The sequence below is a fragment of the Mobula hypostoma genome, chromosome 1 (genome assembly GCF_963921235.1).
Source record: "Mobula hypostoma chromosome 1, sMobHyp1.1, whole genome shotgun sequence".
Lineage (NCBI taxonomy): Eukaryota > Metazoa > Chordata > Chondrichthyes > Myliobatiformes > Myliobatidae > Mobula > Mobula hypostoma.
In genome coordinates, this window is record NC_086097.1 from 145,357,616 (window position 1) to 145,374,748 (window position 17,133).

Consider the following 17,133-nt stretch of genomic DNA (forward strand, 5'->3'; position numbering starts at 1 on the left):
CAAAAAATCTATTTCTGGGATATTGTATAAAATTTCCAGGCGTCAGGGAGCCACTATCGATATGCGGGACACTCCCAGATCTTCCGGGAGAGGTGCGATATCTACAAGAAAGCTAGACGATCTGCAACATCTGGAACAAGCACTTGATGGAACCTTTCATGTTGGAATTAATCAGTTTGTCATGCAGTTTAACAGGCATACACAAGCAACATAAATGGCAGGTTAAATGGAATCCCTGTACAGACATGATAAAAGTCGAGTCCATCCAATCACATCAGTGACCATCATCTACTTCATACCTAACACAGTTGCTGTACACCGAGCAGCTTCTGATGCCATTGAATAGATCCCCAAACTCGATATTTGGCTCTGAGGCCAATGTGCGAGCAGCCTTCAGGAGGGTGAACCCACAAAAAGCATCCAGCCCAGACAGAGCACCAGTCAAATACTAACGACCTGTGCTGATCAACTGGCTGGAGTGTTCACTGAGATCTTTAACTTCTCACTTTGGCCGTTTGCTTCACACAGGCTTCAATTATACCGATGCCCAAGAAGAACATGGTGACCTGCCTCAATGATAATTGTCCAGTAGCACTTACATCCACAGTGATGAGGTGTTTTGAGATGTTAGTGATAAAACAAATCAACTCCTGCCTGAGAAGCGAAATGTATCCACTCCAGTTTGCCAACCGGAGCAACAGGTTCACAGCAGATGCCACCTGACTGGCTCTTCACTCAACCCTGGAGCATCTGGACAGCAAAGGTACCTGCACCAAGATGCTCTTTATTGACTACAGCTAGACATTTAAATCTCCTCCAAACTAATCAATGAACTTCAAGACCGTGGCTTCAATATCTCCTTATGCAATTGGATCCTCTATTTCCTCATTTGCAAACCCCAGTCAGTTCGAATTGACAACATCACCTACATGATCTCCATTAGCACAGGGAGACCACTAGATTGTGTGCTTAGTCCCTTGCTCTACTCACATTACATTTATGACTGTATGGCTAAGCACAGCTCCAATGGCATATTTATTTTCTGATGACACCACTGTCGTAGGCCAAATGAAAGGTGGTGACAAATGAGCATATATGAGAGAAACTGAAAATCTTGCTGACTGGTGCCACAACAACAACCTCTTACTCAATGTCAGCAAGACCAAGGAGCTGGTTATTGACTTCAGTTTGAGGAACCCAGATGTCCATGAGCCAGTCCTTACTGAAAGATCAGAGGTGGAGAGGGTCAGAAACTTTAAAATCCTCAGTGTTATCATTTCAGAGGATTGGTCCTGGGCCCAGCACACAAGTGCAATTACAAAGAAAGTATAGCAGCGCCTCTACATTCTCAGGAGCTTGCGAAGATTTGGGATGACATCTAAAACCTTGATAAACTTCTATAGATGTGTAGTAAAGAACACAATGACTGGCTGCATCACAGCCTGGTATGGAAACACCAATGACTTTGCATGGAAAATCCTACAAAAAGTAGTGGATCCAGCCAGTCCTTCACAGGTAAAGCCTTTCCCAACATTGAACACATCCACATGAAGTGTTAGCGCAGGAAAGCAGCATCCACCATCAGGGGCACCCACACAACCAAGGGCATGCTCTCTTCTCACTGCTGCCATCAAGATGGTAGAGGTGCCTCATGAGGCACACCACCAGGTTCAGGTACAGTTGTTACTCCTTCAACCATCAGGCTCTTGAACCAAAGGGGGAGATTTCACTCAACTTCACTTGCCCATCACTGAGCTGTTCCCATAACCTTTGGACTCCCTTTCAAGGACTCTCCATCTCATGTTCTCGATATTTATTGATTATTGCTCGTTTATTTATTTCTTTTTGTATTTGCTCAGTTTGTTGCCTTTTACACATTGGTTGGACAAAAGACAAACGGTCTTCCATTGATTCAGCTATAGTTATTATTCTATTATGTTTTTACCGAATACGCCCACAAGTAAATGTGAATCTCAGGGTTGTATATGATGACATATGTACACATTTATAATAAATTTACTTTGAACTTTAAATTATTACTTGTTTCTTTGTGTCACAAGATAAAGTAAAGAGAACAAAAACATTCAACAGTGTTTAAGGAGGCATCATTATTAGCAAAGTATAAAGACTCAAGCTGGAAACTATTCAACTCAAGCCTAAAGATTTTGCTCTTTTGTTAGAGACATAATCTGCTATTGCATTTTCATCTGCCATTTTTATTGCTGAGACACTAGCTGTTCCCGCCTTCACTTGTAGCAGGCTCATAAGATCAGGCAGAATTTGCAAGACTGGTTCCAGATATTTTCCATCATCTTCCTACTGAAGATTGTGGCAAGCAGGAGTATCAATTTATTCCAGTGGGGATTATGGAAGGAGTTACTGTTAATATCTTTAAATGAAAATCTGATGAATTCCTCTTGCAACATACTTTTAGATACAGTTCCAGTCATTGAAGTTTTTGGAAGGAACAAGAGAGCAGTCAGAGAGGTAGATGGAAGAATAGGTTTGAACAATGGCAAATAATTATTAAACTGAGCACATTCAAAGGAGAAATGAGAAATTTTAGAGGTGGTAGTGTGATTGACATTCGAGAGGAATATTGTATATAGATGAGGAGAATTGTTTCAGCTTGTCCATAACAGTCAAAGACAGAACCTTGTGCTTGCAGGAAGCAAATTTATAACTAAACATATGACAAGTATTGTCTAGAAATCAGGCAACACCCTTCAATCAGTTTGCTGCATGCCCGCAATTGACTTGTATGTGGAGGTGCAGCAGGAAAGATCAGTACATACCAATCCAGGTCACTGTGCAAAGGGCATCAGAGAGATTCAAGACAAGGGGGACACAAAGGAAGAGAGGTCGAATGGTAGCAGTGGATATGGGAAGTGGGCTGAGTTCAGCAGAAAGGTGAGTAGTAACACTGATCATTAAGAGGAGTAGTGTTAAGAGGAGTTGGTGGCAGGACAGAGTGTGATGAGGTCACTGGGTGTGATCAATATCTGGGGCGGTTATATGGTTGACATTCCAAGGATTGCTTCACATGTGAATGCTCAAGCTACAAGCTGGCTGGTGTGGAAACCAGGAAAAATTCACACCAACATGAGAAGAGAGATACACTGAGCTTCAAATCAATACTGCACCTGAACGGAGGAACTTCAATCTGATCTTTATCCCACATTGCACCCGAAGTCTTATTACTTAATTGTCTAATGATCCATATTGCTGTTCTTCAGGAACCAAAACTTCCAAAATAGGTCATTAAACCCCTACAGGGTGAAGTAGGGTTCAACATCTCAAATAGTAAAGCTACTCCATTTCTTTTAAAAGTGCAATATTTTTTAAATGCTTCTGTTTTCCATTGCCCTCATACCTGGTTTGTTTTGCAATGTGTTCAAAGCCAGAGAGGACAACATAGTTTGTGAAAGCCATGAAGTACCTGTAAGAGAGAAAGATGAACAAATATTGAACTATCCAGTGGCACAGATTAGAGAAATATGGAGCAGAAGGAGAATTAGTTCGGTAAGGGAGGAACAGGCTGAAGATTGTGAGGAGGGGTGGATAAGGGGACAATGGAGAGAGACAAGAAAAAAAGTGGGCAGAAAGGTGAGGGGTTGGATGAAGCAAGAGATCAAAGGAATTTGGATAGGTGGAGGGGGTTAGAGGTGTGGAGCTGCACAGGACAAAACAGGGCAAGGCTGTAGTTTTTGGACTCAGGTCCTACAGGTTGATAGTCCAAGACCTTCATCACTTGGCTACTCTATTCAACTTCAGGTTCATAAGAAATGGTCCCAGCACTCCACTATATCAACACCCCTCCATGCTAATATCAAATACATATCAATGCTAATCCTATGTGCAGTGATCTGTAGTCTTCTATGCTTTGGTGATTCAAGTGCTAGTCCAGGTATCCTTTAAATATTGTACATGTCTCTTCACACTTATCAGGATTAACTTTCATCTGCCATTGTTCTACCGAATTTACCAGTTGATCAACATCTTTCTTTATCCTCAGACTATCAAAATACCACCAATTTTTATGTCAATCATACCTCCTATGTTAACATCTAGGTTGTTCCTACATATAGCTAACAGCGAGGTTCCAGTACACCACTGATCATAGGCTTCCAATTCCAAAACAACCCCACCATCATCCTCCATCTCCTTCCATTACACTTACTAATTTGTCATATAACCTGCAGGCTCTAACTGTTTGGAACAGCTTTCCATATAGGACCTGAACAAATGCTCATTAGTGATCTTCATACACTGACCTGTAATGAATGGCTAGTCACACATGATTGCCAAGCATCTGAAATACTCAGCTTAGTCACTTACATAATACACATCTCCTTAAGCTGCTGTGCATTTTTGAGCAGGTAGAGTTCCTTGTGGGTTGAAGTATTGAATCTTTCGCTAAGGTGCGAGCAATTGTCTTCTGTCTGATTGCAAAGTGCCTCCAAACTTTCCTCCAAGGCAAAGAGCGATTCTTTCAGCTGTGGTCGGGATTTTAGGTCAGAAGCTTCTACAGAAATGAAACACACATAGAACAAAACTGGGAAGGTTTACTCAGGCAATAATGGAAAGTAAAAATTATTGTATCAGCAAGCCACAAGACGCCACATCATGAAATCCAGTAGGGCTGAAGTCAATAGAAATGAGAATCAGGAAGCTTAAAAACCAGGCAGATAATTCATCCTAGCTAATCAACAATTTTAAGTATATGTGCTACCTATTAATTTCACAGTGACTGTATTTTAGTTTCATCCACCATCTTTTTCCAGATATTTTGATCCATTGATATGTGAAGTCAGTGAATTCTTTTCCAGAAGATACAAGGTCCATCAGGAAGAAGGTACAAGAGCCTCAGAACTTACACCACCACATCCAAGAACCGTTATAACCCCTCAACCATTCGAGCTCTTGAATAAAAGGGGATAACTACATTCATCTATTGAGATGCTCCCATGACCAATGATCTCATGTTCAGGACTCTTTATCTTGTTATTTAATGTTCTTGTTATTTATTGCTATTTATTTATATTTGCATTTGCACCGTTTGTTATCTTCTATGCTCTACTTTGTCTTTCATTGATCCTGTTATAGTTTCTATTCTATAGATTTTCTAAGAATGCCCACAGGAAAAATAATCTCAGGGTTGTATGTGGTGACATGCATGTGCTCTAATAATAAAATTTACTTTGAACTTTGATCTTCGGACCAGTGTCAGTCTTTGTAAAATAATGCAGAACCTAAGAGTCACTTACCAGCCTTGACAAGAGGCTGCAGAATTTCAGTTTTAATATCAGACAACAAATCTTTGAAGGACTGTTCCAACTTGAAGAGGTAGGCAGCTTCCCTTTGGCATTTTTCCTTTGGCAATACAAACAAAAATAGTTAGAGTAATAATAATCACAGGGATATCTTAGTCCACAGTGAACGCCGCACCAGGTCTGAAGAAGAATTAAGAGTGGATACTGAACATTATATTGTAGAAGGTAAAAAAAAGGGATAACCTATAAAAAGTAAGCTCAAGCAATTCTGTGCATGTAGAAATCTAGAGCAACACACACACACACACAATACTGAAGGAAATCAGCAGGTCATGCAGCATCTACAGAGGGGAAACAACCAGTCGACATTTTGGGCCAAGACCCTTCATCAGGACTGTTTCAGTCTGAAACATTGACTGTTTATTCTCCTCCATTGATGCTGCCTGACTTGCTGAGTTCCTCCAGCATTTTGTGTGTTAACCTGTAAAAAGACCCATTCTTCAGGAAGGGATAGTAACAGAAGGATGGTGAAAGGCCTTGATAGAGTGGATGTGCAGAGGATGTTTCCTTTGGTGGGAGAGTCAAAGACCAGAGGACACAGCCTCTGAACAGAGGGGCTTCCTTTTAGAACGGAGATGAGGAGGAATTTCTTTAGCTAGATGGTGGTAAATCTGTGGAATTCTTTGCCACAGGCAGCTGTGGAGGCCAAGTCTTTATGAATATTTAAGGCAGAGGCTGATAGATTCTTGATTGGTCAGGGCATGAAGGGATACGGGGAAAAGGCAGGGGATTGGGACTGAGAAGAAAATTGGATCAGCCATGATGAAATGGTGGAGCAGACGTGATGGGCCAAATGGCCTAATTTTTTTCTCATATCTTATGGTCTTATAGCAGAAAACAATTCGCCTATCAATGTTCTCTGGGAAAGTGCTGGACTCCAATATTAAGGAGGCAATAGCAGAAGATGTTGAAAATCATAAAACTTCCAAGCAGAATCAATATGATTATTATGAAAAGAAAATTGTGATTGACATTCTTACAAGAGGTCTTTAAGTAATTAACAAGAGAGAAGATGAAAATGAATCAGTAGGTGTGATGTATTCAGATTTCCAGAGGGCATTCAGTAAGGTACCACATAAAGTTTAATACATAAGATAAGAGTACAGAAGCTTGGCAATGATATACTGACTTGCACACAAGAGAGTGTCCAACTATAGAAATCAGTGAGTCTAGATAAATGAAATGGTTTTTGAATTGAGAATCAGTTACTAAGGCAATGCCACAGGAATTAGTGCCGAGACTTCAGCTATTTATAATGTATTGGGATTACTTGAATGAGGATTTCAGCCAAATTTGTTCATGATAGACAAATAGCTGGATGAGCAAGTTCCAAGAAAGAACACAAAGAACAAGCAAAAGGCCATAGTTAAGTGAATGGTACATGCACTATAAGGTGGGGAAATGTGAGGTCATCCACTTTGTTGGATGGAAAAACTGAAAAGCAAATTAACATTTTAAAAAAGTGAGATTACAATTTGGAGGCATACAGTGTCTGATTGTGACATACTGTGTCTCATTGTGCAATGTTTCAATCTGAAACATTAACTGCCCATTCCCTTTCATACGTGCTGCCTGACCCCCTGAGCTCCTCAAATTCTTTCGTATGTTGATTTGCGTTACAATATGTTGTGGTACAAAATGATCTGCAAATTCTTGTAGATGAATTACAAAAGATTAGCATGCAGTACACCCATTACTTCGAAAGGCTAATGGAATTTTGACTTTTCTTGCAAAAGGTCATGGAATAACCTTAAAATCATGGATATTTTGATGGAAGTGTGCAGGGCATTAGTAACACCAAGCCTCGAGTATTAAAGTTTTAGTCTTCATATTTAAGGAAGGATATGCTGTATTAAAGGCCATGCAGAAAAGGTTCATAGGTTAAATCTTGGGATAATGTTGATGTATGAAGAAAGGTTGAGTAAGTTAGGCCTATTATACTCATTGATATCTAGAGGGAAAAACACATTAAACATTCTGAGGGGCTTTGAAAATTCTGGAAGAATTCTTTTTTTCTTTCTGGTGCAGATAAACAGAACCAGAGGCATAGTTTCAAGATAAGGAATTGCTTATTTTTGGTTAATTTTAGAAGGGGATAAGGAGGATTTTCTTCTCTCACAGAGTCATGAATTTTTGGAATTTCCTTTTCCAGAGTTGTAAAGGTGAATCATTGATTAAGACAAAATCGGACAGACATTTAAACTACAAGGTACACCAGGGATTTGAGCAAATATCGGAATGTAGGGAAGTAGCATTTGGGCTTAAATTGCATCTGCCATGCTCATCGAATGGCTGACGTGACTGGCCTATACTTGCTCCTGTTTCGAATGTTCTTACCTTAACATCTGGCCCCAAGTTAACAGTTTGCCGGGAGTTTGACACAGATTTTGAGCAGGGTGTCATCCAGTTGACAGAAAAGCTGGACTTCTGTGGCAGTACATCTGAATCAGCCCGCTGCACAGGGCAACTCGGGTCCATTCTGTGGCTCAAGTGAGTTTCAGAATTTCCATCTCGCTCAACAGATCGTTTTCAGTTTAGTTATTGCTTTAATTAAAAAGGGAAAAACGGATATGTCAAAATATCAAGCTCTAATTTTCTCATTTGATCCCATTTCATTTAACATTGTTTAACAACTTTGCTTCCACTTGTGCAGGATTTTCTGTTTGAATTTATGAACTCCCGTTGAAGAATTATATTTTCTGCAATGTGTTTCTGCTCCTTATTTCACTGCTTTTTTCCAGTGTTTTATCCAAATACTGAAGTGTACATCCAGTCTGCATGTATTTCAAAACATTTTCCAAAATCACAACTGTCTAGCTGGTGTCATGGTGTCAAACCAGCATATTTCCTGTGAAAATATCTCACTGCTCTCAGAATGTTAAATAATAATTATTCACATCATTTGGCAATTCTCAATTCAATTCAAGTTTAATTTTCATTCAACCATACATGAATATCCATGACCACAGACAAACAAAACAGTATTACTCCAGGGCCAAGGTGCAAAACACAGCACCAACAGTCATACACAGCACAAGGCACTTGTAGTACACACAAGATAGCAAGCACATAGATCAGTACAATATAATCACACAAAAAATATATAGTCCAAGACCCCAAGTCCATGATTGTTACAGCAGTCTGCAGTCGAACACAACATAACTTGTCTTCTGCCAAACAAATACTAGAGAATGGCTCTAACTCCAGCTTGGACTCCACGCCACACCACCCCCTGCACTCCGGTGGAGGGCACCAACTCCAAGGCCTCTCTCTTGTGCGGCTACTAACAGTTGACACCACGGCCTGAGGCCCCATCCTCGCCACAACCAAGGCCATGCAGAACAGCCCCCATCCCCCACCCCACCCGTAGCCCACCAATACATTAGTGAATCAGACTTGCAGCACTCCACATCAACAATATCCAACAGGGTATTGCGATTACAAGAAAAATGACTAATGCGATCCACCTGCTGTTGTCTGCACATAATCTCATGCACCAACTCCTTTGTAACACAGGCAGTAGCTCAATACACACCATGCCCAGCTCCATACACGAGGACAGAACTTCCCCAAGCACCCCTTGGCAACACTGACCATATAATGACTATGCTTGTTCCCAGCTATAAACAAAAACTGGATCAGTCAAAACCAATGAGGACCATCAGACAGTGATGGACCCCTGGAGCTGTTGGAAGGTCAAAGGCTGCTTAGGATCCATGGATTGGAAGGCCATGGAAGATTGGTGTGGCATATAGATGAATAGAATGATACTGTAGCATCCTGCATGTCCTTCTGTGAAGATGAGTATCCTCCTAAAAAGATTATTATGAGGTATGACAATGACAAGCCATGGTTCATCAAGGAGCTGAGGACTCAGAACTACAAAGGACCTATAGGTCTGGAAACAGGCAGAAATATAGTTCTGCAAAATGGCAGTTGAATAGAGCTCTGTAAGTGGTGAAAGCCACATAAAGATCAGCTAGAAAGAGAATTCAACAACAGTAGCCAGGCAGTCTGGAATTTCCTACAAAGTCTGCCAACTTCTAACAGAAGTGCTCTCAAGCCTTCCCTCTCCCCTACCTCGGTCAATCAGTTTTACTGCCAGTTTGATAAGGACAATCACTATCCATCTCTTATCACTTCCTCTGATCCCAATATACAGAGCCCCAAACCCCCCCTCCCTTTCACAATCACTCCAATGTCACCATCCCCCTTTCACCCTCAGCCTGCCTCCTCCTTCCATCCAACCCTATACTTTCTGTGAAGCAAGAAGACATTTGCAAACTATTTGGAAAACAGAGCATTAGGAAAGCTGCAAGTCCTGCTGCCGTCTCACCGGGTACTCTGAGGCACTGTGCTAATTAACCAGCACCTGTTTTCACTAAGATATTTAACACCTCCCTGCAGGGTTCCAAGTTGCTACAATTGCTTCATTTCCCAAGAAAAGTAAGATCACTAGACTTAATAATGAAAGGCCAGCCAGTCTAACTTCAGTAGTTATGAAAACTTTTGAACATCTGAAGTTGGCCTACCTTAAGTCCATTACTAATCTTTTCCTTGACCCGCTACTGTTTCCTTATAAGGCAACCTGCTCGTTTGAGGACACAGTTAACTCATGCCTTCATTTCATTCTTCAGCATTTGGATTCCACAACACCTATGTGAGGATCTTGTTTGTGGATTTTAGCTCCGCCTTCAGCACTTTTGTTCTGGAGTTGTTCCACGTCAAGCTCGCCCAGATAGCTGTACCCTATAACATCTGGAAGTGGATGATGAATTTCCTGACAGGAAGGAAGTATTACGCAAGGCTGGGTTCCAACTTGTCAGTCCAATGTCTATAAGCACAGGCTCTCCCCAGGACTCAGTTCTATCACCCCTCCTTTTATTACTTTATACAGTTGACTGTACCTCCACAGACAAATGCATTAAAATCCTAAAGTTCGCAGATGACATGACTGTAGTTGGTCTCATCTCTAATAATGAGGTGAATCTGCTATCATAGTGAGCTTGCATTATAGTGAGCTTGTAACAACTTGGAGCTTAAGGAAGTGAGAATTGATATCTGTCAACAACCCTCTAACTGTCTTTCCTTGGAAGTTAATGGTCAGGCCGTGTCTGTGGTCAAGTCATCCATATTCCAGGGGACTACCATTACCAATACATTGAAGGGGAGCAAGTGTATGACGTTCATCATCAGGAAAGCCCAGCAGAGACTGTTCTTCCTATGCCAGCTTAGGAAACTTAACATCTCAGTGTGTATCCTGGTGAATTTTTAGTCAGCCATCACTGAGAGTGTTATAGCCACCTGTATCACCATTTTTCCCCCACCATCTCCTCCCTCTCCAAGTCCAGGTTGCAGTGAATGGTTCACTCAGTGGAGAAAATAACTGGCTGCCAACTACCAACATTGAATGACTAGTGCGTCGTCAGGGTGAAGAAAAGAGTTGAAAAAATTACTGCTGGCTCTACCCATCCTAGCACAAAATTGCCATCAGGGGAACACTACAAGTCCATCACCACCAGGACTACATGTCATTTCCAAAGCTTACAGTATCTCCTGTAGCAATGCAGTTATTCAACAACACTCACTCAGGTGGAATATCTGAACTGTCCCTGCACAACATCCATTAAATGATCTTTCCTGCTCTCCTTGCTCTTTTGATAGTTATTTAGTCTGTTCCTATGTTCACATTTATTTAAGTCTGATTTTCAACATTTATGCTTGTGACCATTCTGCTAATTGTTGATTGCTCATGGCTACTTGCACTATTGTCTTGTAAATTGTTGATTGCGATTGTGTTGTCTGTTATGGTCCTGTATTTTATGATAGCATTTGAAATGAATCCAGTCTCAGTCTGTCAATGTTCAAAATTTACAATCACAAAGTAATTTCAAATCAAACGTTGCATTCATTGATTTGGATGCCTCCTCCGGTGACTTCAGAGGAGTCTCGAAGGAAGAGAGGGTGACACAAGAGTGTAAACGGAAAAGAGAGAGAAAGGTGAAACATTTAATGACTAGGAAACATGCTAATTAAAAAGCAAACGAGAACCATTTGATGGAAAATGAATGTGGAAATAGGAGACAGTTAATCAATAGGATTGACAGACAAAACTGTGAAAAGCTCCAAATTGGTGAAAGGTTGTCATTCTTGGATGAATCAAAACCTGCCGCTACTTACACCTCCTTGAGTCACTGAAGAGGATGATGGCCTACACAAGATTAATCATGCGAAAGCAGTAACCCAGGGAAACTCCTGCTTCAACAATCATCAGCAAAAAAAGGGCTGTTTCATTATCCTGGATGCTGTAACCTCTAAACACCATTCTTGTACCTTTCCTTCCCAGGTCGAAGATTTTTCATCTGTAGTAACAACTTTTTTTTCTCTTTCTACAGATGCTGTCTGACTGGCTATTACTAAGATGTTTGCTTTTATTTTAGATTTCTGACAGATGCAATTTTTTCATTTTTTTAACTGTACTTAAATTTAAATTTTACTTCCTCAATTCAGAGTATAACACATTACTAATGGTTCATACTCTATGTTGCCTTTACTTCCTCCTTGTCAAAAAAGTTCAATGCAGATTAACCACTTTGGGAATAACTATGATGTTTGTCTTCAAATCAAAAAAACTCGATAACCAATCTAAATTAGTATACTGCACTCTGAGTCAGTCTCATATGGATGTGTTTGACCTTGGCAGCTATATATGACAAAGTTTTGTGTGAAGCAGTCATATCCCTTAACATAATGAACACACACCCAACAGAGCTGATAGCTACAAATTAAACTGAGAAAATATTTAGAACAGAAACAAGTGGGCTTTGTGGTATAGAAATCTTATATGAAAGTCAATTTTACAGTAGTTTCATAGCAAGTGGATATAGTGTCCTTGATTTTAGATATCTTACCTTCCAGTGAACTATTTTGCTGTTACATTGTTAGTATTATGCTGACTGAATAAATTTGGTCAAGGTCATGAGAGAGGAAGGTTTCATATTTCAGATCTACTCTCTTTCAATCCATATTATCTCTGACCTTCAAAAGAAGCTTTGTTCTAACAAAAGGCAAAAAATCCACATTGCTATTTACTCTTTCTAATTTATGGCACCTGCAATATTCTAGGCTTTTTATAGAATACTCGGGGCTCTAAATTGACAGATAAAAAGAAAATTGACATGCAATGGGAACCAGGTTATGAAGTCCATTGTGGGTTTAATCTTCTCTAGCTCATTAAAAAAACAGTGATTTTTGGGTTTAGCACATATAGTAAATAACTTCCACCACCTATCTTCAAGTCTGTATCTAGATTGTAGATTAAATTTAAAATCCAGCTCTTAGCAATGGTTTCTAAAAGCTTTGACTCACAGATGGGACAATGCTGATTAAAATTAATTTAGATGACTGTGGTATGCATGCGAATTGGGAGGCGTGAAGTTTGTATGTAGTTCAAACAAAGCATTGTGGGTATGTTGTAAGTATGGAATTGTCCTTTAATGTTTAACACATAAAATGTTGTGTAGCATTGGGCCAGGCAGATGTTTCACTCTCTCTCTCTCTCTCTCTCTCTCTCTCTCTCTCTCTCTCTCTCTCTCTTTCTCTCTCTCTCTCTCTCTCCCTCCCCCCTCTCTCCCTCCCCTTTTCTCTTCCTCCCTTTTTCTCTTTTCCTCTCCCTCTCCCTCTTCCTCTCCACACCACCCCCCCCACCGACTCCAAAGGCTGTCAGCTTATTTGAGTTTATTTGTGATATTTTGTCCAATAAAGACATTGCTTTAAATCTACTGATACTTTTTTCTGATGAGTTTGTTCATGCAACAACATTTGGTGTCAGGAGTGGGATACCTTCTTGTGACCTATCATGTGGCCATCGATCTTAGCAGTCTAGGTGGGTGAGTATTTTTAAAATTAGCATTCACACTTGGACCTGTTTGGGTTAGTGGTACACGGTGTTGGAGTGATTTCTGGGTTTAGCATTTTTGCATTTAACAAGTGACTTCTCAGCCACCGATCTTCAAATCTTAATGTAAATTGTTGATCTAATTCAAATGAACAATAGGTCCCTAAAAGGCATGAATCACAGACCAGACACTGCTGAATACAATTCATTTAGATGTCTGTGGTGTGGGTGTGAATCAGGAAGTGTGAAGTTTGTGTGTAGTTTCAATGAAATCATTGTAGATACATTGTAAATATGGAATTGTCCTTTGAGGTTTAGCACATAAAATATTAAGCTCCATGTTGAGCCAGCCAGACCTTTTGACCGACACCATCTCTATATGATGCCTGCTGTATCTCGTTTTGTTGAAAAAAGAAGCTGCTTCATATCTACCAGTACTTTTGTCCAGTGACTTCATTCATGTAACAACACATGGAATCACAAACACGAAGAGCTGAACTGGTAGATATAAGAGTAACGAGTGCGCATACATAGGATTTATGTAAGCGACCAAACTTTGTTTATTAATTTGGTGAGACGGGGCCACCAGTTGTGCAGGATGGTTATTGAAGTTTCAGGATGCCAGTGGAGGCATGTATACTCATTCCAGGATCTGCCTTTTAGCAAATGCATTTGCAAATGTGTGTGTGTGTGTGTGCGCGCGCACGCACCTTGGTGTAACAGTTAGATGCAGAGGAATACAGTAAGCATCATGAGTTCAGACACACGTAAGTGTCAGATTGCAGAGCACATACTCTGCGGTTTTAAGTACGTACTGTCTAACTTGTACCTACCATTTATGTTTTGCATTGTGTGAAAATTAGTGTAGAGAGGTTTTACCCAGATCTTTACTCAGAGAGTGGTGGCTGTGTGGAATGAGCTTCCAGCAGAAGTGGTTGAGGCAGGTTCGATGTTGTTGTTTAAAGTTAAATTGGATAGATATATGGACAGGAAAGGAATGGAGGGTTATGGATCAAACGCAGGTCGGTGGGACTAGGTAAGAGTAGGAGTTCGGCACGGACTAGAAGGGCCGAGATGGCCTGTTTCCGTGCTGTAGTTGTTATATGGTTATATGTACATGTCAGGATGGTGCCTATTGAGGTCAGGCAACATCAGGTCAAGAACCCTGAAGACCAAAGTTAGCCCCTGACCCTGATTACAACCATTCATAAACCCTTCACCCCGGGGAGAAACAGAGCATTTTGTCAGAGTTACCCTCGCTTAAAGTCACATGTGGGAATTCAGAATTCTGGTGAAGCTTGAGGAAATGCTTGAAATTCACCAGAAGCACCCTGAAGATGTACACTTGTTGGTAATAGCAAAGTGCCCGAGGAATATGTGGGACAGTATGGCCTAGGGGGTGCAGGATGGTACATGGGCAGCTACAAGGGACACTAGCAATGAAGAGAGATATCACTTTAAAGGGAAGATGAGGCAGCGACTGGGGGGAGTAACAGGGAAACAATAATGTCAGTGATTCAGAGAGCTGATGAGACAGCCATGGATTATGCAGAACATAAAGTGTATTCCAGGTTGGATACTGTTAAGGAAGGCTTGAGCTCAGCCCAAAGTTAGTTTTAGATTTGTGAATAACCGTGGTTCAACCTGCTCTGTGTTAGCTTTATGGGCCAGTGAGATGGACCAAAGGAAGTGCAAGAGAAATCGCAAAGCGGCTGTAGCGAATGTAGCTGCCGTGGTGTCTCAGAGAACCTGCTTTGTGTGCTGGCAGCAGGGGCACGTAGCAAGAATCTGTGGGAGAGTAAAGGAGATGATTTGTTACAGCTGTGGCTTCTCTGGCCATGGTTGGAGGCAGTGTTCTGAAAAAAGTGAAAAGGGTAAAAGTCATTTACTAAAGCAGGCAGAGTCCACAGCAGTGCCCTCTCTTTCCAATTTGGTTGCTGACCAGATTATAAAGTTGGTGAGGTTAGACAAATGGGTGAAGGCTGCCTCTTTTGCCAGAGGTAGTCACCCATGGAGGCACACAAGAGGTTTATCAGGGGCCAGCAACGCACAATGTTAGTGGACACGGGATTATCAGTATCGATAACTGATCTACCCTTGCCCACGACTGGAGAAATGATTTACATTACCAGTGCAGGAGGTAAAACAATGAGGGAGGAGAGAAGTCAGTCCCAGGTACTGGAAATTGGCGGAGTGCAGCTTCCAGTGTATTTCTGGGTCTGTCCAAATAATGAGGGTACTATCCTTGCATAAGACATCCTAAGGGAAGCAGGAGCCATTATAGGTTCAGAAAAGGGAGAAATAACGTAGATGAGACAGGGACAATGAACATGTGTGACCCACAAAGCAGCTAATGTAACCCACAGGGAGTCAGCAGCCCCGAGCAGGGAGGAGAGAGAGGGTGATATGTGGGAATCATGTCAGGAGATCCCAGGGGGAGGGGGCCAAGCACAGTCAGGAGCTGCCTGAGGTGTTTACAGTAAAGAATCACCAGAAAGGGGAGAGGAAGGAGCAGAAAGGGAACAAGTGGGGAGACATCAGTGCCTGGACAGCAGCAGAAGGACAAGAAGCAGCAGAAATTACAAATGTACAGAAAAAAACTACAACTGCCGGTTTAGTAAGATTACATGGAAATGTGAATGATCGAGCAAAGCAACAGCAGCACGTTGCTGATCAGAGGGAGTCAGAGGGAAGGGAGATACCCAGGTGACCAAGTCATGGTGAGGGTGCTGCCTGAAAGGGCGGGTTTTCTCCCAGATGGATCGTACCACAGATGGTACTCTTAACAAATGATACTTGTCCCTGTGTGCAGACTCGTTGAGGCAGCCAGTGGAAACTCTGGACTCACCTTCTTGTTGCCGTTACAGACAGAGCAGGAGATCAAGTGTACCCAGTAACAGTGTAATTATAGAGAACCTAAGAGGTGAACATCAGCTGGCCACTCCAGACCTGATCACAGTCGATGGAAACAGACCCCCAGGCAAACGCGAAGGCAGAAGACACTGAAAGCGTGACAGAAACCTATGAATAGCATGCTAAAATGTGATGGTAATGGTACTCTGTAATGAAGGTAGAAGATTGGTTCAATAGCATAGAATAGAAAAGATATTGTGAAAAATAGATGGGGAGGGATTTAAGTTCAAGCTGAATCACCAGGTTTCAAAATTCGATGGCATGGCAGACTGAGAAAGATTACACATGGCATCTGAAGGCCGTCACCCCCAGCCTGAATGAGGAGTGAATACAAATGAGCTGGGCCCTTTCAGCCGTTGGACCAGCGATCGACTGGGTAGTTCAGAAGGGGGTGCCACGGGGGAGAAGTCCTTGCAGTCATTCAAATAGAAACTACCCCAACCCCTTCCTGTACATCGATGAGAGGGCCTGTGAGTCTGATGCATTTACTTTGCTGGTGCCCCTGGAAAGAGAGAGATTAAGCTACCAGAAAATGAAGGGGTGAAGACAAGGATGTGATTAAGCTGCAGTTAGCTAGCAGGGAAACCCGACAGGAGTACAAACAGGACCACATTTCTAAAGCCTGTTGTTCAAACTTCTGGAGCAATCTCTCCACTTAGCATTTTGTAGGTAGCGATTAGGGATGATTGGGTAGATTTAGATGCATATAAAATAATTGGGGGTGGGGGGGAATTCTGAAGCAGAGCATTTTTGCTGCACTATTTGAGTAGATCCTCCTTAAGGTTAGCCTTTCCCGGTACAAGTTTATTTTGTCCTGGTGGCCAAGAGGAGGGACTGTTAGAGCTATTTTTGGGTTTAGCACATATTGCAAATAATTTCAGCCACCAATCTTCTCTCCCAGTATCTCTCTCTGCCTTTCCCTCTCCCTCACCTTTTCCCTCTCCTTCCCCTCCACTTTTCTCTATCCCTCTCTTTCTTGTGACTCCAAAG

At 41.6% G+C, this 17,133-nt stretch overlaps 1 protein-coding gene across 1 annotated transcript in view; it reads right to left on the reverse strand.

Moving 5' to 3' along the window:
* Window positions 1–17,133, reverse strand: part of LOC134351333 (ALS2 C-terminal-like protein) — a 112,537-nt gene that overhangs the window by 79,867 nt on the left and 15,537 nt on the right. Inside the window, exons 2-5 of the mRNA XM_063057410.1 lie at window positions 7,671–7,877; window positions 5,268–5,373; window positions 4,339–4,525; window positions 3,374–3,439 (exon numbers count right to left, since the gene is read on the reverse strand). Coding sequence (XP_062913480.1) covers window positions 3,374–3,439; window positions 4,339–4,525; window positions 5,268–5,373; window positions 7,671–7,811 — 500 coding nt within the window. The 5' untranslated portion in view covers window positions 7,812–7,877. The remainder of the gene's footprint in view (window positions 1–3,373; window positions 3,440–4,338; window positions 4,526–5,267; window positions 5,374–7,670; window positions 7,878–17,133) is intronic.